Source organism: Salvelinus namaycush, chromosome 2 (genome assembly GCF_016432855.1).
Source record: "Salvelinus namaycush isolate Seneca chromosome 2, SaNama_1.0, whole genome shotgun sequence".
NCBI lineage: Eukaryota > Metazoa > Chordata > Actinopteri > Salmoniformes > Salmonidae > Salvelinus > Salvelinus namaycush.
In genome coordinates, this window is record NC_052308.1 from 54010023 (window position 1) to 54033291 (window position 23269).

A 23269-nucleotide genomic window follows, 5' to 3' on the forward strand; every position below is an offset into this window, starting at 1 on the left:
CCTAAAAACTAATGAGGAGTTGGAAGAGGCGGGACTTGCAGCGCGTCAAAAATAGAACCGTTCTATTTTAGCACCTGGCTACGTAGACGCTCGCGAGCAGTTTGGATGAAATTAGTGAATAACATGCATGTGTACATTTTATTTTGCAACACTTGCGCATGAATTCCTGCCCCAGAACCAGTTCCTGTCACAGGGCACCAGCTGTAGATCTGAACCAGACCTCTGCCCACTGCCAGTCAGGCTGCAGGGCTTACTAGGTCAACTGATCCCTGGCACCTTTAAAATATATATCAGCTGGCAAAACTGTTTGCAGCAGATAAAGAAGTGCGTTTCTTATACAATCTACTCATCATATTACGAATAGTAGGCTATCTTACATGCGTCTGCAAATGCGATGATGCATGGAATGCTTTATTATAAAGATGCATCTTTATGGTAAAAGTTTGCTTCCCCAAACTTGAAACTTACGCGAAGCCTATGTATACCAGGTTGTAAAGCGGATTGGTGTGCTTAATTTCACATAGTATCTCCCCGTTTTAAACCTTGTTATTCTGTTTCGTGCCTACTGAACACAACCCGGGTTAATATGGCTGTGACTCACTCACTCAACATGGGGAAGTTGTCATGAATGGCCCAGAAGTAGCTTATCAGATTTCAAATGGCGAAACAGGTTCAACCATCAAGGGCAGGACCTGTACTGTAAAACCACAGCAGTATGCCTCTGCTCGTCCCCATGATGTCATTCTTCCACCCTCTCACGCAACGCCAGAGACGTTGTTTTAGAGAATTTGGCAGTACGTCCAACCAGCCTCACAACCACAAACTACGTGTGTGGCGTCATGTGGGTTTACTGATGTCAACGTTGTTAAGAGTGCCCCATAGTGGCGGTGGGGTTATGGTATGGGCAGGCATAAACTACGGACAACGAACACAATTGCATTTTATCGATGGCAATTTGAATGCACAGAGATACCGGGATGAGATCCTGAGGCCCACTTGTTGTGCCATTCATTCGTCGCCATCACCTCATGTTTCAGCATGATAATGCACGGCCCCACGTCGCAAGAATCTGTGCACAATTCTTGAAAGCGGAAAATGTCCCAGTTCTTCCATTGCCTGCATACTCACCAGACATGTCACCCATTGAGCATGTATGGGATGCTTTGGATCGAAGTGTGGGACAGCATGTTCCTGTTCCCGCCAATATCCAGCCACTTCGCACAGACATTGAAGAGTGGGACAACATTCCACAGGCCAAAATCAATGAGGCAAATGTTACCACCATGAGGCACCAGATACTGACTGGTTTTCTGATCCACACCCCTATTTTCTTTTTAAGGTACACTATATATATATATATATATCACACTTTATACAATTTTGTGGATTCTGCTATTTCAGCCACACCCGTTGCTGACAGGTGAATACAATTGAGCACACAGCCATGCAATCTCCATAGACAAACATTGACAGTAGAATGGCCCGACTGAAGAGCTCAGATACTTTCAACGTGGCACCGTCATAGGATGACACCTTTCCAACAAGTCAGTTCGTCAAATTTCTGCCTTGCTAGAGCTGCCCTGGTCAACTAAGTGCTGTTATTGTGAAGTGTAAACATCATGGCGCAACAGCGGCTCAGCTGTGAAGTGGTAGACCACACAAGCTCACAGAACAGGACCGCCAAGTGATGTAGCGTGTAAAAATCGTATGTCCTCGGTTGCAACACTCTCTACCGAGTTCCAAACTGTGTCAGCAAGCAACGTCAGCACAATAACTGCTAGTCAGGAGCTTCATGAAATGGGTTTCCATTGCCAAGCAACCGCACACAAGACTAAGATCACCATGCGCAATGCCAAGCGTCGACTGGAGTGGTGTTAAGTTCGCCGCCACTGGACTCTGGAGCAGTGGAAACGCATTCTCTGGAGTGATGAATCACGCTTCACCATCTGGCAGTCCGACGGACTAATCTGGGTTTGGTGGATGCCAGGAGAAAGCTACCTGCCCGAAATGCATAGTGGCAACTGTAAAGTTTAGTGGAGGAGATATAATGTTCTGGGGCTGTTTTTCATGATTTAGGCCCCTTAGTTCCAGTGAAGGGAAATCTTAAGACGACAGCATACAATGACATTCTAGACGATTCTGTGATTCCAACGTTGTGGCAAAAGGGGAAGGCCCTTACTTGTTTCAGCATGACAATTCCCCCGTGCATAAAGCGAGGTCCATACAGAAATGGTTTGTCGAGTTCAGTGTGGAAGAACTTGACTGGCCTGCACAGAGTCCTGACCTCAAGCCCATCGAACACCTTTGGGATGAATTGGAACGCCGACAGCGAGCCAGGCCTAATCACACAACATCAGTGCCCAGCCTCACTAATTCTCTTGTGGCTGAATGGAAGCAAGTCCCTGCAGCAATTTTCCAACATATAGTGGAAATCCTTTTTGAGGCAGTTATAGCAGCAAAAGGTGGGACCAACTCCATATTAATGCCCATGATTTGGGAGATGTTCAAGTGTCCGCATACTTTTGGTCATGTAGTGTATGTGTGACCAACAGATGCATATTCCCAGTCATGTGAAATCCATAGATTTGGGCCTAATGAATTTATTTCAATCAACTGATTTCCTTATATGAGCTGAAACTCAGTACAATCAGAAATGTTGCATGTTGCATTTTTGTTTAGTATAGTTACAAAAGCATGTAAAAATGCATATATGCTTTAACCCTTTACACTTGTGGGAATTGGCCTATATGGATAGGGCTAAATTGAAAAGTTTCTTACAGAATAAATATGAAATGCATAAGCATGGCAGCAATTCAAAGGGAACAGTTTGGAGACTGTGTCCTCAACTTTGGTCTAATCATCTTCCCATAACAGTTCACCTGACTCAAGACTAAATCCAGACATTAAAGGTGCAACATAATACAAAACAATGACAAGGGTTTGAGTGAGGACTAATTGGTGTCTCCAAGTGGCCACACACCTCTCCAAAGTCCGCAGTTCCTAAGTCATTTCAATACACTTTTATGATTCAAAGTAGTCTTCAACAATAAGGTGCTATTTTGAGCACTCCTAGCTGTGTCGTTAAGGAACTAGAGCTAGTACACTTGTAGTTGTTTTTTGTTTGGAACATTACACTGCATCACCGCCATTATACAATTACTGTTTGCACAATCCAAAAACGGCCCATTTTATAAATTGCAATCGGGGTCAGGTGGGCATTATTTGAAAGCTTGTTCTATTGCCATGGCTAGCTAAGTTCTAAAATACGATCTTAGTGTTACATACTGACCACACCGCTCGTGGCGCAAAATAAATTTACACATGTTAATCAATCATTGCATCCACACTGCTCGCGCGACTCAGCGAACTTCTGCGTGGCCAGGCACTAAAATTGAAATAGGTTATATTTGTGATGCTCAACGTGCTGCAAGTCCGGCCTCTCCCATCTCCTCATTGGTGTTTAGGAGCATATACCCACGTGGGTGATTGAAAGATGAACTGACGTCCACACACCAGTCGGTTGTAGTATTGCACCGTAAAGTCGGTTGCCAACTGCCATATAAAGTCCAAAGAAGTAAAAAAGAAGCCTGAGGAAGGAGGAGAGATGACAAAACAGTACACCAAATAAATTTCTCATCTGTGGATTAATTGTCGGAGTAGAGGACCTTGTGCAGGTAAAATAACAACCCAGTGTTTATATCTAAGGACAAATTAGCTAGCAATAGCAAGCTAGCTAGCTAAATTGCCGTGAATGTTTCATGCGTTTCAACCTGTCCCCAAATTAATATAGTTGGTTCAGAGTTCGTTTTGATATTTCAACCTGTGTCCTGATAACGTCTGGTGTGGATGGACAAAGGCGCACGCGCATGCCCCGTCTAGTCAGCATGTTATACTTGCTTGAAGTGTGGGATAGGGAAGTCTGGGAACATCAAGAAAGTCTCAACTAGTGCTGCCACACCGGCTGTAACAAGTCAAGACCGCCGTCAAATTCCACATGACCATTTAGTCACGGTAACTAGGCTTCTCCAAAACTGCACTCTGATACCGCTGAGTAGCCTACCAAACTTGCCATCTGCCAGTCGCTAATGGCATGGTACTCAGCGATCTATTGTCCCTCTAATCACTCTGACATCAATGCAATCGGAAATCAAATCAATCACTTCATGAGAGCCCACGAGCTCATGTTGCGCAACAATTTTATAGGCTGTGAGAAAACTGTTTTGATGGCCTCTATTAAAAAGAGGATCCCATCAGCTTTCTATAGGCTAGGCCCACTATATATTTTTCTTAACTTCCCAAATATTAAGCACATTGCTTCGCTTTACAATTGGAGTATAGCCTACCTTGCTGGCGTGAAAATGAACCACGGGAAAAGCATCCTCCATGCGCTATGTATTTTTTTCCCCTGCCCATGTTTCGACAGGTGCACGATAATGGTCCATTCTAAATCAAAACTAATTTCACACATACTGTATATTGTTTAGTATATGTAATGACAAGATTAAATTAAGAATAGTTTGATGGGTGACAATATCACTTGTGAACAATGTATTATCACTTCAAATCATAGCCACTCACATCATGTAACCTAGCTCATAGGCCTATATGTTTTGATAAGTTTGTATCACAACTAGTGGCCAAGCTCCAAATGTAGCCTATAGGCCTTGGAACCCCAGGAACACAGTTAGAGAGCACATAGCCTACAGAGCCTAGTGAAATGTGTTCTTACAAGCCCAGTCATTGCGCAATCGCACGTGAAAACAGAGTTTAAAAGAGGATCCCAGCTTTCTCGTGCTGCTATATTTATTGCTCAATTCTTAAAATGAAGCACACCAATCCGCTTTACAACCTGGCTAAATAAATAGTGAATACTCACCAGAGATATTGCTGATGCTCTCCACTGGTGCCAATGAGATAGGCTATACTGTAGTTTGCTCAATTAAGTTGATCATTTTTATTTAAAAAACTCTGGGACTATGCCCCAATCAAACATGCCTATCGACTGAACCCTGAAAAGACAGAAGCTTTGCAGTGAGGTGGAGTTCATGCTTGAGCACCGCATTGCGCAACATGGCAGTCTGTGGAGTTAGCCCTGTATTTTAATACTTAACTTCTTATGGCTGCAGGGGCAGTATTGAGTAGCTTGGATGAAAGGTGCACAGAGGTGCCCAGAGGAAACGGCCTGCTCCTCAGTCATAGTTGCCAATATATGCATATTATTATTAGTATTGGATAGAAAACCCTCTGAAGTTTCTAAAACTGTTTGAATTATGTCTGTGAGTATAACAGAAAGTGGGAATCCTGAGGCTGGTGGATTTTCAACCAAGCTCCCATTGAAATCACAGCGAGATATGGATGAGTTTTCACTTCCTACGGCTTCCACTAGACGTCAACAGTCTGTAGAACTTTGTCTAATGACTCTACTACGAAGGGGGGCCGGATGAGAGGAGAATTAGTCAGGTCTGCCATGAGGTGACCATTCTTTGACCATGCGCGTTCACATGAGGGAGCTCCGTTCCATTGCTCATCTGAAGTCAATGTAATTCTCCGGTTAGAACGTTATTCAAGATTTATGTTAAAAACATTCTAAAGATTGATTCAATACATCATTTGACATGTTTCTACGGACTGTTACGGAACTTTTGGACATTTCGTCAGGTTTTAGTGAACGCGCTTCCCTGACGTTGGATTTGTATACCAAACACGCAACAAAAATAGCTATTTGGACATAAATGATGGACATTACAAAAAAAAAATACACAAAAATTTATTGTGGAAGTGGGAGTCCTGGGAGTGCATTCCGACGAAGATCAGCAAAGGCAAGGGAAGATTTATAATGGTTTTTTTCCCTTTTTTTTTGACTACACAATTTGGGCGGGTAACTGTATGGCTTGCTTTTGTGGCTGAACGCTGTTTTCAGATTATTGAATATTGTGTTTAGCCGTAATGCTTTTTGAAATCTGACACAGCGGTTGCATTAAGAACAAGTGTATCTTTAATTCTATGCAAAACATGTATCTTTCATCAAAGTTATGATGAGTATTTCTGTTATTTGACGTGGCTCTCTGCAATTTCTCCGGATATTATGGAGGCATTTCTGAACATGGCGCCAATGTAAACGGAGGTTTTTGGATATAAATATGAACTTAAATCGAACAAGACATATATGTATTGTGTAATATGAAGTCCTATGAGTGTCCTCTGATGATGATCATCAAAGGTTAGTGATTAATTTTATCTCTATTTGTGCTTTTTGTGACTCCTCTCTTTGGCTGGAAAAATGGCAGAATTTTTCTTTGAGTTGGTGGTGACCTAACATTGTGGTGCTTTCGCTGAAAAGCATATTTGAAATCGGACACGTTGGTGCGATTAACAACAGGATTACCTTTAAAATGCTATAAGACACATGTATGTCTGAGGAATTTTAATTATGAGATTTCTGTTTTTTGAATTTGGCGCCCTGCACTTTCACTGGCTGTTGTCATATCGATCCCGTTACCGGGATTGCAGCCATATAAGGCAGATGGCTCTCTGCGGTTTTTATCTGAATTTCGGAAACTCAATGCCTCTACTAAGTAGGACTCCTACCCTTTCCCCGAGGTCGACGATTGTGTGGACCGTGTTCGCGCTGCTAAGTACGTTAGCAAGTTCAACCTGCTTAAGTGATATTGGCAGGTCCCTCTAACCGAGCATGCCAAAGAACTGTGTGCTTTTGTAATGCTTGATGCTGAACATGGCGCCAATGTAAACGGAGGTTTTTGGATATAAATATGAATTTAATCGAACAAGACATATATGTATTGTGTAATATGAAGTCCTATGAGTGTCATCTGATGAAGATCATCAAAGGTTAGTGATAAATTTTCTCTATTTGTCTATTTCTGATTTGTTACTCCTCTCTTTGGCTGGAAAAATGGCTGTCTTTTTCTGTGACTTTTTCTGTGACTAACATAATCGTTTGGTGTGCTTTCGTTGTAAAACCTTTTTGAAATCGGACACTTTGGCTGGATTTACAACAAGTGTATCTTTAAAATGGTGTAAAATACTTGTATGTTTGAGGAATTTTAGTTATGAGATTTCTGTTGTTTGAATTTGGCGCCCTGCACTTTCACTGGCTGTTGACGAGGTGGGACGCTACCGTCCCACATACCCTAGAGAAGTTAACTAGCGCATTCGCGAAAAAAGCACTGTCGTTGCACCAATATGTACCTAACCATAAACATCAACGCCTTTCTTAAAATCAATACACAAGTATATATTTTTAAACCTGAAAATTTTGTTAATATTGCCTGCTAACATTAATTTATTTTAACTAGGGAAATTGTGTCACTTCTCTTGCGTTCTGTGCAAGCAGAGTCAGGGTATATGCATCAGTTTGGGTCGCCTGGCTCGTTGCGAACTGTGTGAAGACCATTTCTTCCTAACCAACTTCGCCAAACGGGGGATGATTTAACAAAAGCGCATTTGCGAATAAAGCATAATCGTTGCACGAATGTACCTAACCATATACATCAATGCCTTTCTTAAAATCAATACACAGAAGTATATATTTTTAAACCTGCATATTAAGTTAAGAAATTAATGTTAGCAGGCAATATTAAACTAGGGAAATTGTGTCACTTCTCTTGCGTTCATTGCACGCAGAGTCAAGGTATATGCAACAGTTTGGGCCGCCTGGCTCGTTGCGAACTAATTTGCCAGAATTTTACGTAATTATGAAATAACATTGAAGGTTGTGCAATGTAACAGGAATATTTAGACTTATGGATGCCACCCGTTAGATAAAATACGGAACGGTTCCATATTTCACTGAAAGAATAAACGTTTTATTTTCGAAATGATAGTTTCCGGATTCAACCATATTAATGACCTAAGGCTCGTATTTCTGTGTGTTATTATGTTATAATTAAGTCTATGATTTGATAGAGCAGTCTGACTGAGCGATGGTAGGCACCAGCAGGCTCGTAAGCATTCATTCAAACAGCACTTTCGTGCGTTTTGCCAGCAGCTTGTCGCTGTGCTTCAAGCATTGCGCTGTTTATGACTTAAAGCCTATCAACTCCCGAGATTAGGCTGGTGTAACCGATGTGAAATGGCTAGCTAGTTAGCGGGGTGAGCGCTAATAGTGTTTCAAATGTCACTCGCTCTGAGTCTTGGAGTAGTTGTTCCCCTTGGGTAACGATGCTTCGAGGGTGGCTGTTGCCGATGTGTTCCTGGTTCGAGCCCAGGTAGGGGCGAGAAGAGGGACGGAAGCTATACTGTTACACTGGCAATACTAATAAGAACATCCAATAGTCAAAGGTAAATGAAATACAAATGGTATAGAGAGAAATAGTCCTATAATTCCTATAATAACTACAACCTAAAACATCTTACCATGGACTATTGAAGACTCATGTTAAAAGGAACCACCAGCTTTCATATGTTCTCATGTTCTGAGCAAGGAACTTAAACGTTAGCTTTTTTACATGGCACATATTGCACTTTTACTTTCTTCTCCAACACTTTGTTTTTGCATTATTTATTTGAGGCTAAACTTGTATTATATTAAGTTAAAATAAGTGTTCATTCAGTATTGTTGTAATTGTCATTACAAATAAAACATTTAATAAAAATATAATAAAAATTGGCAGATTAATCGGTATCGGCTTTTTTTGGTCCTCCAATAATCGGTATCGGTATCGGCGTTAAAATCATAATCGGTCGACCTCTAGTCTTAGGTACCAGTTATTGTTGCTAGTCAACTTTCAGCGTACACCCCCATACACCCCCCCCCCCAGTGTTTCAGAACCCCTCCTAACACCCACCTGGTGCATTTTGGTTGTGGTCAGATTTTTTTTTTTGTTCCCCCTTCTGTTTGAGCGACATTATTAGTTTTTCTTGCTGGGGAACGTAACGGATTGGTTAGGGGTATTTCATATCTAGAGCTGTTAAATGCTCCAGGTGGGATCAGTTCAACGTTAGCGGTGCTGGGCAGCGTGGGGGCTAAGACACAGAGATATCCCAGGAATCTGTACTTCCCTCTGATTGCTGCTCTACAGGGAGGACAGCTTCCCACAGCGGCTCAGTGGGGTGAGTCAGCACGGAGGACACTGCACAACCCGTTCTGGTAGCAAACAGGGCCCACTTGATGTGAAACACACCTAGACACACACTCCAATCTCAAATAAGAGGACCCTCCCCAGCATGCAACATTCCCCCGAGGCATGATGTTCCACTCACAGCCACATTCGCTTTAGTATAAAGCTACAGATTAGCTTAATTACCGCCATACAAGACCACCCATATTAACTGCACCGAGAACTCAAATAGAAACTGTTTGTGTTCTCGGTGGAGTTACACCACATTTCTACTTCACTTTCACAGATTGAAACAAGTTAACTAAGTCCCAGTGTACCACATCTGTTTTTCTCAGAGTTTATACTCAATTCAATGAATCTTTCTCTGATTGATTAGGAACTAGGGTAGCATTTGTTCCATGTTTCCTAGGGATAAGAGGGTTTTGTCAAGACTCCCAACACACTAATACTCCCCATCTGACCTCCCTGACCTTGTCTTTGGACCCAAGAGGTCAAAAGTCATCTCTAAGCCCGGGAGTAGAGAGACAGCTGCCCACATTCCTTCAGCGGTTAATTTAGCTAACAAAGCCCGACTCTACTCCACCTGTGCCTTCAACTAACATTCATGCACTACATGCATTTGAAATGTGTAGGCCATTCAAGTCTCAGGGTGTGGCCTGTGCATTAGAAACTTAAAAGGGCATTGTTCAATTTATTCAATCGGGTCACTAGGTGATATGAAGAAAAAAAATCCATGGTGATAATCTAAACAATTATCACGATAACGATATATCAAAGATGACCATGTAAATTTAGCATGTGATATGATTATGATATGGTTATGTAAAACATCCTACTGAACGTGACCAAGAAAAGCAGTGTGCTCCTGTTCTGTTAAACAGCATTTGGTCTTGTGCGTTCAGGTAGAAGATTGTGTAAATATCATGGAATGCTAACCTCTGACAATATATATATTGCGATAACAACAACAAAATGTTATATCACCCAAGACAGAGTTCACCTTTTAACCATGACCTGATTTCAATCACCTCTCCCAGATGAACCCCATGGCACTGGTCTTCAGGCTATAAGAGGTCCTTGTTAACCTAGTGTTTCAAACTCACGGCCTGCGGGCCAAGTGCGGCCCTCAAGCCAAGTCAATGTGGCCCGTGGTTGGCCCCTGTTATAAACCAAGGCCTTGGCTAAGGAGGTGGGTTTGGTTAAGGGAGCAAAGAGGTTAGAGAGGGGTCGAAGGGCACCCTAACCCAGATGATGTACACCTCCCCCTCGGGACTTTTCAGCCACATGGCCCATTTCCACAAGAGGAACGACTGCCTGAATTCGAGTCAAGGCTGCACATTACTGGATTTTATTGCACTTCCTTTTTGAACTTCAAAGGACAGTAGCTAACTAGTCAGTGTCTCTCTAAGCAGTACATGCGACAGGGACTCATCCTAGAAAGACAAATACAGCCTTGATCTACGATGTGGCCTTCCTAAATGTACACTTACCTTTACTTATTTCGCTCTGAGCTGCACTGAGCCAAGTTAAGTTACAATGAGTCTTGGCTGTTGCTGCTACTACACTATTCTGGTGGGATTATTCGCTGAACCTCGCCCAGCGGTTAGCCTCTTTTCCAGATACGCTCTCTGTTTCAACATTGTCCAATGGGTCCTTTGTAGGGCAAGGCAGGGAGGGAGGGCAATGCACTGCCAAAAATAATCATGGGACCAACAGACTGACCACGCTACTGAGAGAGGACAACAAACGTGAGAAACAGTGGAAAGGAGCAGGGAAGGCAAAGTATTCATTCAGTTGAGGCGTGGTGGTGTTTATATCGGCCTGTGTTGCAAAGCACCTTTGGATAGCGGAAGAGTTAGAATCCAGCATTTTAAGGGTTTGTGGGTTCAGGCTTCTTCATTTTAATAGGTGGAGGTGTGGCATACTATAAGAAAGCAGGGGCCTCTTGTCTAGACTTTACACGTGCTTGATTGGTGTAACGGATAATGACGATATCCTACTGACACCACTATCCGTCAGCCCCCCGCCCCGCCCTCGACCAGGTGTGTTGCTGCCTGATACCTTCCAACTGCACATTACCACACAATGGGGTTACATTACCCAACAATGAAGAAAGACTCAGCACTCTTAAAATCAACAATGTTGAAAAACTCCGTCAAATGTATGTATCGTCATATCAAAACTGCCATCAGACAGTCACCACATTTAAGGTCTAGGCTACATCATGGGAAATGTACTACTACATAAATTCTTTAGGGCATCTCAAGCTTTCCCTGCCCCCATCATTGCCTCGATGTTTACAGTGTTTGCCAAGGGGCTAGATGAGATCCCATGTCAACCCTGTTGACAAAAACAATTCCTCTAACCCAGGCAGCTATCCACAAATGTTTCTGATTGAGTGGGGCCAACTCTCAACAGGGGGCGTTTCCTACACTTGTGTGAGGAGGCGCCCCCCTTAGAGACTCTGTCCTCCCTAGGCCTTGTTTATGGGGAACAATCAGGTCACAGCAACAGGCCTGTACAGTACGAGCCAACTACTGCCCTACATTTAGCATAGCTGAGAGGGAAATGGCGTAGCTTCAGCTCAAAACCCTCATGCTTCTGCTCATCTCCCTGCCATCAAAGTGCGCAGTAATACCATTAGCATACTAATCTCTTTCCTCTCAGCTCAGCTTAACAATTCAACATCTTCTGCGCCTCACATACTGCTGGGCTCCCTCTCATCATACGGATCGTCAGATCAAATCCCTCTCCGGAAAGAGAGCTGCTATCTGACGGGCTCTTCACATAGCGGGTGCTAACGATAGCTAACGGGTGCTAGAAATTCCTAGTGAAGTCAAGTATCTAACAAGTCTTAAATTGGGTAAAAGTAGCAGGAATGGCCAGGTTTACAGGCCATGTTCACCTGTGGAATGACAACCTCAGACCATCAGAGGACAATTATATTAGTTAATCTTAGAACGCAAACCTCGTCTTTGCCTATGGGTGACGGAAATATTGTGTTTGCCTTTAGGTGCCTTGACTAGTTCAAACGACAAGCCTTATTGCGCCTTTAGAAAGACTGCAGTCGAAGGAACTGTTTGTTTGTGACTGTTCTAACCAGTAATGTAGGTTTATGGTTGCTTGGCTACCCATACTCCTTGCTCCGGCCAAACGCTATGCCATGCCCACGGACGTTTGTTTCTTTTCCGGAATGAGTCTGGATCGGAGTACCTCGGACTGTTTGAGAATAGACCATCTGATTGGTCCCAGAAACTGATAGTCTGGGCCAGAGACAGAACACACGTGGGTAAAGCAGTGTTTTGAAAATTCGTCATTGGCTTTGATACTCTGATTGGCTAGGGATGATCCAATCACTGCTGACATTGTTTTGTACAACACCCCTCATTTTGATGTCACCACAAACAACTTCAATTATGGCAGTCTCAGACTGAAGCATGTAGCAAACGATAGACCAGCGGAAGAATTCAGTTTGAATTGTCAGGCAAGGTTTAAGGTTCTCAAACAAAGAGCCTGTGAAGCCTTGAGGAGATGGTAATATATTATGATAATAAATGCCATTTAGCTGACACTTATCTAAAGTGACTTAGTCATATATTAATTTTTCGTATGGGTGACCCCAGCGGGAATCGAACCCACTACCCTGGTGTTGCAAGCACCGTGCTCTACCAACTGAGCGACTGAGGACAACACTCCGCTACTGAGGACCAGATGGCGAGTGGTGAATAAGCTATAGAGAGGGCGTTCTGTCAGATAAGAGAGCAGTCCGCGCAGTCAAGCTCTGAGGAGTGTTTCCAGTCAATAGTTGACCTCAACGCAGCCATAACAGGGCGAACTGGAGGCGTTTCTGCACTGAAGCTCTGAAGTGGGTTGAGGCCACATAATAATGACAGACCTTTCATCGGCGATTGAATGTGCAAAGTCACAACGACACATGTTCGTCATCCCTCTCCCACTTTCGGTACCCATATTTTCATATGATAGTTCGGCTGTTGCAATACCCAGAACTTGAGGAATAAACACTTAAATTCTCAGAAGACTGAAGCTCATAGTTCAGAGCCATAGGTCCGCGATAGTCATGACATTACCAGCCTAGCATTTAAATGTCATAATGGGCAGGTGTACTATCGTGTTTAATCTTTAGGCTAACTAATGATGTAAGACTGTTTGTTATTGTCATATAATTTAATTGGGAATAATGTCTACACCTTTACATCCTCGTAGGGAGACTAAGAAAAAAGTCCTGAGCTAGAGCTAAACACAACCCCAACCTGGCTGAAACGATACCATTTATGGAAGAGGGAAATGGTAGGTGTGGTGAGATGGTTTGGCGAAGGAGGGGCCCCGTAACAACCGCAGGCATGGAGAAACCACATCATTGTCTCCTTTCACAATACCAGCTGTTGTGAGGTAACCTGACCCTCGGTAATGACTGTTTCCTTGCTCGTTGCTATGCATCACACTCTCCATTCAGGTGTAGTCCAAGCCTTCCCCCAACCCTACATATTGGCCTAGATACGAAACGCCCTTGGCAGAGTGTCACATCACACAGAACTTAGAAAGTTAGAAACAGATGCCCTTACCTTTCTTAACTTTCTTCTGTAGCTTGATTGTGTCTGAGGATTTTTTCTTGATGTCTGCTCGGGCCTTCTTGTATTCTGCATTGGGTTGACATGAGAATATGCATCAAGTACCAGTTAAATAATTTAGACATCTCAGAATGTACACTACATGACTAAAAGTATGCGGACATCTGCTCCTCGAACATCTCATTCCAAAATCCTGGGCATGGAGTTGGTCCCTCCTTTGCGGTTATAACAGCCTTCACTCTTTTGGGAAGGCATTCCACTAGATGCTGGAACATTGCTGCAGGGACCTGCTTCCATTCAGCCACAACAGCATTAGAGGTCGGGCACTAATGTTGGGTGATTAGGCCTGGCTCACAGTCGGCGTTCCAATTCCTCCTAAAGGTGTTCGATGGGGTTGAGGTCAGGGCTCTGTGCAGGCCAGTCAAGTTCTTCCACACCGAACTCGAAAAACCATTTCTGTATGGACCTCGCTTTATGCACGTGGGCATTGTCATGCTGAAACAAGTAAAGGCCTTCCCCAAACTGTTGCCACAAAGTTGGAAGCACAGAATCGTCTAGAATACCGTATGCTGTAGCGATAAGATTTCCCTTCATTGGAACTAAGGGGCCTAGCCCGAACCATGAAAAACAGCCCCAGACCATTATTCCTCCTCCACCAAACTTTACAGTTGGCACCATGCATTGGGCAGGTAGCGTTTTCCTGGCATCTGCCAAACCTGTGATTCATAACTCCAGAGAATGCGTTTCCATTGCTCCAGAGTCCAATGGCGGTGAGCTTTATGTGATTTCAGCCAACGCTTGGCATTGCACATGGTGATATTAGGCTTGTATGCAGCTTTTCAGCCATGGAAACCCATTTCATGAAGCTCCAGACGAACAGTTATTGTGCTGACATTGCTTCGAGGCAGTGTGGAACTCGGTAGTGAGTGTTGCAACCGAGGACAGACAATTTTTATGCGCTTCGCGCTTCAGAACTTGGTGGTCCCGTTCTGTGAGCGGTTAAGCCTTTGTTGCTCCTAGACGTTTCCCCTTCACAGTTGACCAGGGCAGCTCTAGCATGGCAGAAATTTGACGAATTTACTTGCTGGAAAGGTGGCATTGTCTGACGGTGCCATGTTGAAAGCCAAAGAGCTCTTCAGTAGACCATTCTACCGCCAATGTTTGTCTATGGAGATTGTATGGCTGTGTGCTCGATTGTATACACCTGTCAGCAACAGGTGTGGCTAAAATAGCTGAATCCACTAATTTGAAGGGGTGTCCACATACTTTTGTATATATGGTTTATGTAGGTGTGTGTGTGTGTGTGTGTGTATGTACCGTTTCCTACCTTTGGCATGGTCCTTGTCCAACTGACTGGCCACCTTCTTCCACTCCTCAATCTTCAGCTCCAGGGGATTGATCAAGGTATCTGTTAGTGCCCTGCAGTTGAACCCAATAAACAGCTGTTAAATTACAATCACACACCCAGTGGTTCACCTGGACTTTTCACCAGAATGGTTGATAAGATTCAACTTCACCAAATTCAGAATTATCAATGGAAACAAATAGGGGAGGCTATTTTTTTTAGGGCTATGACTGATCCATATAGCTAATTAATTGTAATTGATAGGCGGTCCTACAATAGATAAATCAGGTCATCAAAACTACACACCATAGCTTGGGAAGCAAAGCAATTAAACTTAGCATACTCTCAGGTATGCTGTGAACTCCTCTCGTCACATACCCGGCATAGCCAGAGCTGATCAGCCAGGACAGGTTAGCACACAATGAGTGTCTATAAATTGATGACATAAAATAGCACTTTGAACCACTTTCCCCTAACCTCTTCCCACACACACGGCGTCTGGGAGAAAACTAGGCCAAAGTGAAAAAGTTAAGAGATCTTATTAATGAAGCTTATAGGTTTAGCGGGAGTCTGTTAGTTCCCCTTCCCTCTACTTTGTCTAACGACCTATTCAGAGTTGAGCCCTTCCCTGGGATGGGCCTATGTACAGTAGGGTCAGTGGGATCATTGGGATTTTGGTGTCGGTCAGTGTTAATTCCAACTGAAGCTGGGCGGGCAATGACTTGACATTGCATAATGCAATTGAAGAAAGACACTACAGCAATGTCAGAGGCCAGGAGTGATGGAAATAATGGAGGGAGAAATAAGACAATAAGGAATGAGAGACTACCAGGATTTCCACCGAAGAGAGGTAAAGTACAACCTGGGCTATACCCTTTTCCCACTATCATGCCGACCCGAACAGTACTGGCTCTGATATTTTCTTTTCACATGGTTCTAGCAACTATGGTTAATGTGTAACCAGGACAGCATAGTACAGCTTGGCCCGGCTTGGTTTAGTAGTGTGCAAATGGTACCAAAGAGCAACAATCCAATCTCCTACTCATCCATCCACAACCGGAGTCCCATTACAGCTGTGTCCTAGGCTTAGAGAGTACTGGCTGTAGTACAACCGGTCCACTGTGCTGTTTTACAGCTGGACAAAATGTTAATTTGTCTCTCATTAGCACACAGCGCAACAGAGAGGACCCTAAGCAGGGCCTGATTGGATTTGCTGGGGCTGAAGTAGGCAGGAATTGTGTTCAGGGTTGTAGAGCAGCGTGAGGCGAGCCGGCCGTCATCCACTTGCCAAGTCAGCCAGGGTCATCATCCTAGCAGGTGAGAGCTCTCTGTGGTTTTTGGAGGAATGTCCGATACTGACTGAGTTCAGCACACAGGAAAACATATACAAATCACACAGCTGGAAATCCTGAACACTAAGGCCATGCCAGAAACCAATCACTTGGATGAAAATACAGGTCTGAGTCGATATCGCTCACTTTTCAGTGTGTGACAGAAAAACATTGAGTATCAAAACAGCAACCATCTGATATATCAATGTCACGGAATGCTTCATGTCACGTTTTCATGTAATAGTCTGAAATGTTAAAAACGGCAGTAATAATTATGCCCTAACCTAACAGAAACCATGATTTATAGTTCTATCACTTACGTGGTGAAGAGCTTCAGTTTTGACTCGATGCTTCTGTGCCTCATGCACATTCTCGTCAAGGCCGAGCCAATCTCTTTTGTCGCGCCTGGAAAACAATGGAACAACACAGAACAAACCTGTCAATTTCCAAACCTTGACAACAATGCCATATTACAAGCCTGATGAAGCCAAAAAAAGTTGACCTCCAGCGTTTTTTATCCTTTCCTGTTAAAGTAATATTGCAAGTATAAATACAGTAATGTGCATAGACAAAAGTGTAAAAAAATTGGTTCTGAGCAAAATAGTTTTTTTTGTTGACAATGTCGTTTTAGAGAATTCTGCAGTACGCCCAACCAGCATCACAACTGCAGACTGTGTGTAACTTCTCAAGCGCAGGACCTCCACATCCGGCTTCACCTGCGGGATCGTCTGAGACCAGCCACCAGGACAGCTGATGAAGCTGAGGAGTATTTGTGTTTGTAATAAAGCCCTTGTGTGGGGGAAAAACTCATTCTGATTGGCTGGGCCTGGCTCCCAAGCGGGTGGGCGGCGCCCCTGCCCAGTATATTTTAATGGGGTTGTTTTTGTTCATTCAGAAAGATTTGCACTAACTGCCAGTGAGTTCGTTGCACCACGTCGATAGGGATTCCACAGCAGGTCTGTCACACAGCAGACTTACTTATTGCTGTATTGAATTCAGATGACAGCAGACCAGCGCAGCTAACTCTTCCACCCCGACCCCTTCCCCTGGCTGTAGGCTTTCGAGGCTGGTTTGAAGCCTCCGACTGGTTCTGAACACACAATCCCACACACCCCTGCTGTTGCCATGGGCTACAGCGTCCGCCGGGGGGGGGGCATTGTCGAGACACCAACATCTGCTTTTGATTGCACTCATTTATCCACTTAATATTCCCAGCCCAATCCCAGGCAGGCCCAGTGAGACCGTGATGTCTACACTGTACAAATCCACAGTCAGCCAGACATATGTGGGAGAAGACACGGAGAGCCCAGACAGATGGAGGCCTTTCCATTCTACAACATTACCACCACAATGACTGTGCCTCAAATGGCACACTATTCACTACACTATATACAGTAGGGAAGAGGGTGCCATTTGGGATGCACTTGGTGACTCATTGCCCTCTGGGACAGAAAATTATATTCCTTTAAACCACTGCAGAGATATAAAAATGGTCACACTGCAAATTTATCAGATGTTATATGTTTTCCTAAGATCATTAGGATGTGTCCAGTTTTATGATGGTACATTACAGCAGGAGCAGCAAAAGCAGCATCAGGTCTCCATCTGGACTACTCAATAGGAGGTTAAAGACCTCAGATATTAGCTCTATCAACCATATGAGCTTATTAGGACAACCACAGTACTCTGGTTAAGGCTTGCCAAAACTACAACAGAGAAAACAAGACACATTAGTGAGTGTGGGACTTTCACTACTATTGCTTGTGTCATATCAAGCTTACCAGACTTTCTGGACATTATCAACTAAGACTTCCATTGAAGAAAACAGACAAATGGAACCTGCAACTAACATTGGTCCTGCTAACCCAACTGTGGCAGGCTAGATAAGTCTGGAAGCCAGCCAAGATGTGAAAACCTCCCTAGTCGATTTCACCCTCGATTAGAAGCAAGGACAATTGGTGCCACCGATGGGGCGACTGAAGTACTTGAAAATGCATTGGGTAATATGGCATATCAAACATGTCAACAACGCAGCACTGGATACATTTCCACTCTGGCTGCATGGGGCTGTTATGAGTGCTCTGGGTCAGGTATTCATCAATGATCTCTCTGTACTTAACTCCGTTCATCTGTCCCTCGATCCTGACTAGTCTCCCAGTCCCTGTCGCTGTAAAACAACCCCACAGCATGAAGCTGCCACCACGCTTCACCGTAGGGATGGTACTGGCCAGGTAATGAGCGGCGCCTGGTTTCCTCCAGACATGCCGCTTGGCATCAAGGCCAAAGAGTTCAATCATGGTTTCATCAGAACAGAGAAACTTGTTTCTCATGATCCGAGTGTCCTTTATGTGCCTTTTGCTCTGACATGCACTGTCAACTGTGTGACCTTATATGGACAGGTGTGTGCCTTTCCAAATCATGTCCAATCAATTGAATTTACCACAGGTGGACTCCAATCAAGTTGTAGAAACATCTCAAGGATGATCAATGGAAACAGGATGCACCCGAGTTAAATTGAGTCTCATAGCAAAGGGTCTGAATACTTATGTAAATGAGGTTAAAAAATAACATGTCAAAAAAACTGTTTTCGCTTTGTCATTATGGGGTATTGTGTAGAATGAGGGAACATTTTATCAATTTTAGAAGGCTGTAACGTAACAAAAAGTGAAGGTGTCTGAATACAATCCGAATGCACACTATAGGGCGAGAGAGAGACTGAGTCACTCCCATCACACAGGGCCCAGTGTAGCTTCTCCAGCCCAGCCCTAAACTGCAAAGCCCTCGTCCTGCCGGCCCAGAGCCTCATAAATAAATAGGCCATTGTAGCATTCTGTCACTGAATACAGAGCACTTCGTATGAGATGGCCCAGTTTGCTGTGCTGAAAGGGAAGATAATACTCCTTTCAGTGATAGAGGAAAACAAGAGGGAAAGAAGGACCCAGCAAACGTTCCTCCACAATCCCTAGTGATGTTCCTCTCTTCTCCCCACCCTAACTCCTGGGCTGGACCGTGCGTCTCCTGCTGAGAACAGTGTTGAGATTATCAGCTGTATGAATGTGTCCCAGTTATCCCAACCCCAATCCCTGCTAATGCTGGATCACCTGGGCCTCTCGCTGGCTCAGTAAGCCAACCTAGTAGCCCTATACACAGCCTCCACTGGCCACCAGTATCAGAGGGGTATGGATTATTATGACCATACAGACCCTCAGTTTCCCCATGGCAACTTTCACAACAAGGGAGATCGGAGAGCGTTGCTAAGGTTGCAATTGCTAAGGTTGCAATGCATGAACTCTATGATCTTGTGAGATATTTGTTACATCAGACAGTATGATAGAGTAGCGCAAATGCAAAAGGTGCGCTCTGTTCCTTGCCTCAGGCTGCACACGCTGTTCTCTCAATCAAGTGATCATATTTTCACCCATCAAACTATTCTCAATTTAATCTAGTCTTCACTAATATTTTAAATATGTTTTGATTTAGAGCAGCTCATTATCAAATTGGCAGGAACAGAGGCAGGGGGAAAAATATGTAATCAGTATGCACTCGAATAGCGAATGGAGGCCGCTTTCCCGCGGGTTCGTTTTCCATCATGCCCAGTAGGCTAGTGTGGTTATTTCACTCCACCCATCAACCAGTTTGAGGAGCATGCATCCTCCCGCTGAGCAATAGGTGATATTCCACCCAAACTCTGTCTGCCATGAGCTCTCCAACCCTGTTCCTGCTGCTACCCAGTGCTTAATTTGGTAAACCAAGTGAAATCTGTTCGGGAACATCGATAGTAACGTTTTCACAACAAAACATATTTCATTAAACTGTTCACAGCCCCTCTCCCTGCATTTTTCAACCATGAGCAATAGGCGGTAGGCTATTTACTGTATAATGGCACTATTATATAAACTCATCTTTTTTTTTTTTTTTATCAGGCTTTATATATATATATATATATATATATATATATATATATATATATATATATATATATATATACACACACACACACACACAGTTTACATACAGTTAGGTTGGAGTCATTGGAGTCATTAACTCGCTTTTCAACCACTCCACAAATGTCTTGTTAACAAACTATAGTTTGGCAAGTCGGTTAGGACATCTACTTTATGGATGACACGTAATTTTTCCAACCATTGTTTACAGACAGATTATTTCACTTAATCACAATTCCAGTGGGTCAGAAGTTTACATACGCTAAATTGACTGTGCCTTTAAACAGCTTGGAACATTTAAGAAAATTATGTCATGGCTTTAGAAGCTTCTGATAGGCTAATTGACATCATTTGAGTCAATTGGAGGTGTACCTGTGGATGTATTTCAAGGCCTACCTTCAAACTCATTGCCTCTTTGCTTGACATCATGGGAAAAATCAAAAGAAAATCAGCCAAGACCTCAGAAAAAAAATTGTTGACATGGCTAATTGACATTTCAATCAATTGGTGGTGTGGATGTATTTCAAGGCCTACCTTCAAACTCCGTGCCTCTTTGCTTGACATCATGGGAAAATCAAAAGAAATCAGCCTAGACTTCGGGAAGAAAATGGTGGACCTCCACAGGTCTGGTTCATCCTTGGGATCAATTTCCAAATGCCTGAAGGTACCACGTTCATCTGTACAAACAATAGTACGCAAGTATAAACACAATGGGACCGAGCAGCCGTCATACCGCTCAGGAAGGAGACGCGTTCTGTCTCCTAGAGATTTACGTACTATGGTGCGAAAAGTGCAAATCAATCCCAGAACGACAGCAAAGGACCTTGTGAAGATCGTGGAGGAAACAGGTACAAAAGTATCTACAGTCGTGGCCAAAAGTTGAGAATGACACAAATATTAATTTCCACAAAGTTTGCTGCTTCAGTGTCTTTACATATCTTTGTCAGATGTTACTATGGAATACTGAAGTATAATTACAAGCATTTCATAAGTGCCAAAGGCTTTTATTGACAATTACATGAAGTTGATGTAAAGAGGCAATATTTGCAGTGTTGACCCTTCTTTTTCCAAGACCTCTGCAATCCGCCCCTGGCATGCTGTCAATTAACTTCTGGGCCACATCCTGACTGATGGCAGCTCATTCTTGCATAATCAATGCTTGGAGTTTATTAGAATTTGTGGGGTTTTGTTTGTCCACCCGCCTCTTGAGGATTGACCACAAGTTCTCAATGGGATTAAGGTCTGGGCAGTTTCCTGGCCATGGACCCAAAAGATCGACGTTTTGTTCCCCGAGCCACTTAGTTATCACTTTTGCCTTATGGCAAGGTGCTCCATCATGCTGGAAAAGGCATTGTTCATCACCAAACTGTTCCTGGATGGTTGGGAGAAGTTGCTCTCGGAGGATGTGTTGGTACCATTCTTTATTCATGGCTGTGTTCTTAGGCAAAATTGTGAGTGAGCCCACTCCCTTGGCAGACAAGCAACCCCACACATGAATGGTCTCAGGATGCTTTACTGTTGGCATGACACAGGACTGATGGTAGCGCTCACCTTGTCTTCTCCGGACAAGCTTATTTCTGGATGCCCCAAACAATCGGACAGGGGATTCATCAGAGAAAATGACTGTACCACAGTCCTCAGCAGTCCAAATCCCTGTACCTTTTGCAGAATATCAGTCTGTCCCTGATGTTTTTCCTGGAGAGAAGTGGCTTCTTTGCTGCCCTTCTTGACACCAGGGCATCCTCCAAAAGTCTTCGCCTCACTGTGCGTGCAGATGCACTCACAACTGCCTGCTGTCATTCCTGAGCAAGCTCTGTATTGGTGGTACCCCGATCTCGCAGCTGAATCAACTTTAGGAGACGGTCCTGGCGCTTGCTGGACTTTCTTGGGCTCCCTGAAGCGTTCACAACAATTGAACCGCTCTTCTTGAAGTTCTTGATGATCCGATAAATGGTTTATTTAGGTGCAATCTTACTGGCAGCAATATCCTTGCCTGTGAAGCCCTTTTTGTGCAAAGCAATGATGACGGCACGTGTTTCCTTGCAGGTAACCAATTCCGAGCACCACCCTCCTTTTGAAGCTTCCAGTCTGTTATTCAAACTCAATCAGCATGACAGAGTGATCTCCAGCCTTGTCCTCGTCAACACTCACACCTGTGTTAACGAGAGAATTACTGACATGATGTCAGCTGGTTCTTTTGTGGCAGGGCTGAAATGCAGTGGACATGTTTTTTTGGGAGATTCAGTACATTTTGCATTGCAAAGAGGGACTTTGCAATTAATTGCAATTCATCTGATCACTCTTCATAACATTCTGGAGTTTATGCAAATTGCCATCATACAAACTGAGGCAGCAGACTGTGTGAAAATTAATGTGTCATTCTCAAAACTTTTGGCCACGACTGTATATCCACAGTAAAACGAGTCCTATATCGACATAACCTGAAAGGCCGCTCAGCAAGGAAGAAGCCACTGCTCTAAAACCGCCATTAAAAAGCCAGAGGGGACAAATATGGTACTTTTTTGGAGAAATGTCCTCTGGTCTGATGAAACAAAAATATAACTGTTTGGCCATAATGACCATCATTATGTTTGGAGGAAATAGGGGGAGGCTTGCAAGCCGAAGAACACCATCCCAACCGTGAAGCACGGGGGTGGCAGCATCATGTTGTGGCTTGTGCTTTGCTGCAGGAGGGCCTGGTGCACTTCACAAAACATATGGCATCATGAGGAAGGGAAATTATGTCGATATATTGAAGCAACATCTCAAGACATCAGTCAGGAAGTTAAAGCTTGGTCGCAAATGGGTCTTCCAAATGGACAATGACCCAAAGCATACTTCCAAAGTTGTGGCAAAATGGCTTAAGGACAACAAAGTCAAGGTATTGGAGTGGCCATCACAAAGCCCTGATCTCAATCCTATAGAAAATTTGTGGGCAGAACTGAAAAAGCATATGCGAGCAAGGAGGTCTAGTTACACC

At 43.7% G+C, this 23269-nt stretch overlaps 1 protein-coding gene across 3 annotated transcripts in view; it reads right to left on the bottom strand.

The window, feature by feature from the left end:
• The window catches only part of mtss1 (MTSS I-BAR domain containing 1), a 131779-nt gene that overhangs the window by 44231 nt on the left and 64279 nt on the right, over positions 1-23269 (bottom strand). For 2 of the 3 annotated variants that reach the window (XM_039015167.1, XM_039015159.1), the window contains exons 4-6: positions 16666-16750; positions 14997-15088; positions 13664-13738 (exon numbers count right to left, since the gene is read on the bottom strand). In XM_039015167.1, coding sequence (XP_038871095.1) covers positions 13664-13738; positions 14997-15088; positions 16666-16750 — 252 coding nt within the window. The remainder of the gene's footprint in view (positions 1-13663; positions 13739-14996; positions 15089-16665; positions 16751-23269) is intronic. The other variant, XM_039015174.1, reaches the window with a different exon arrangement.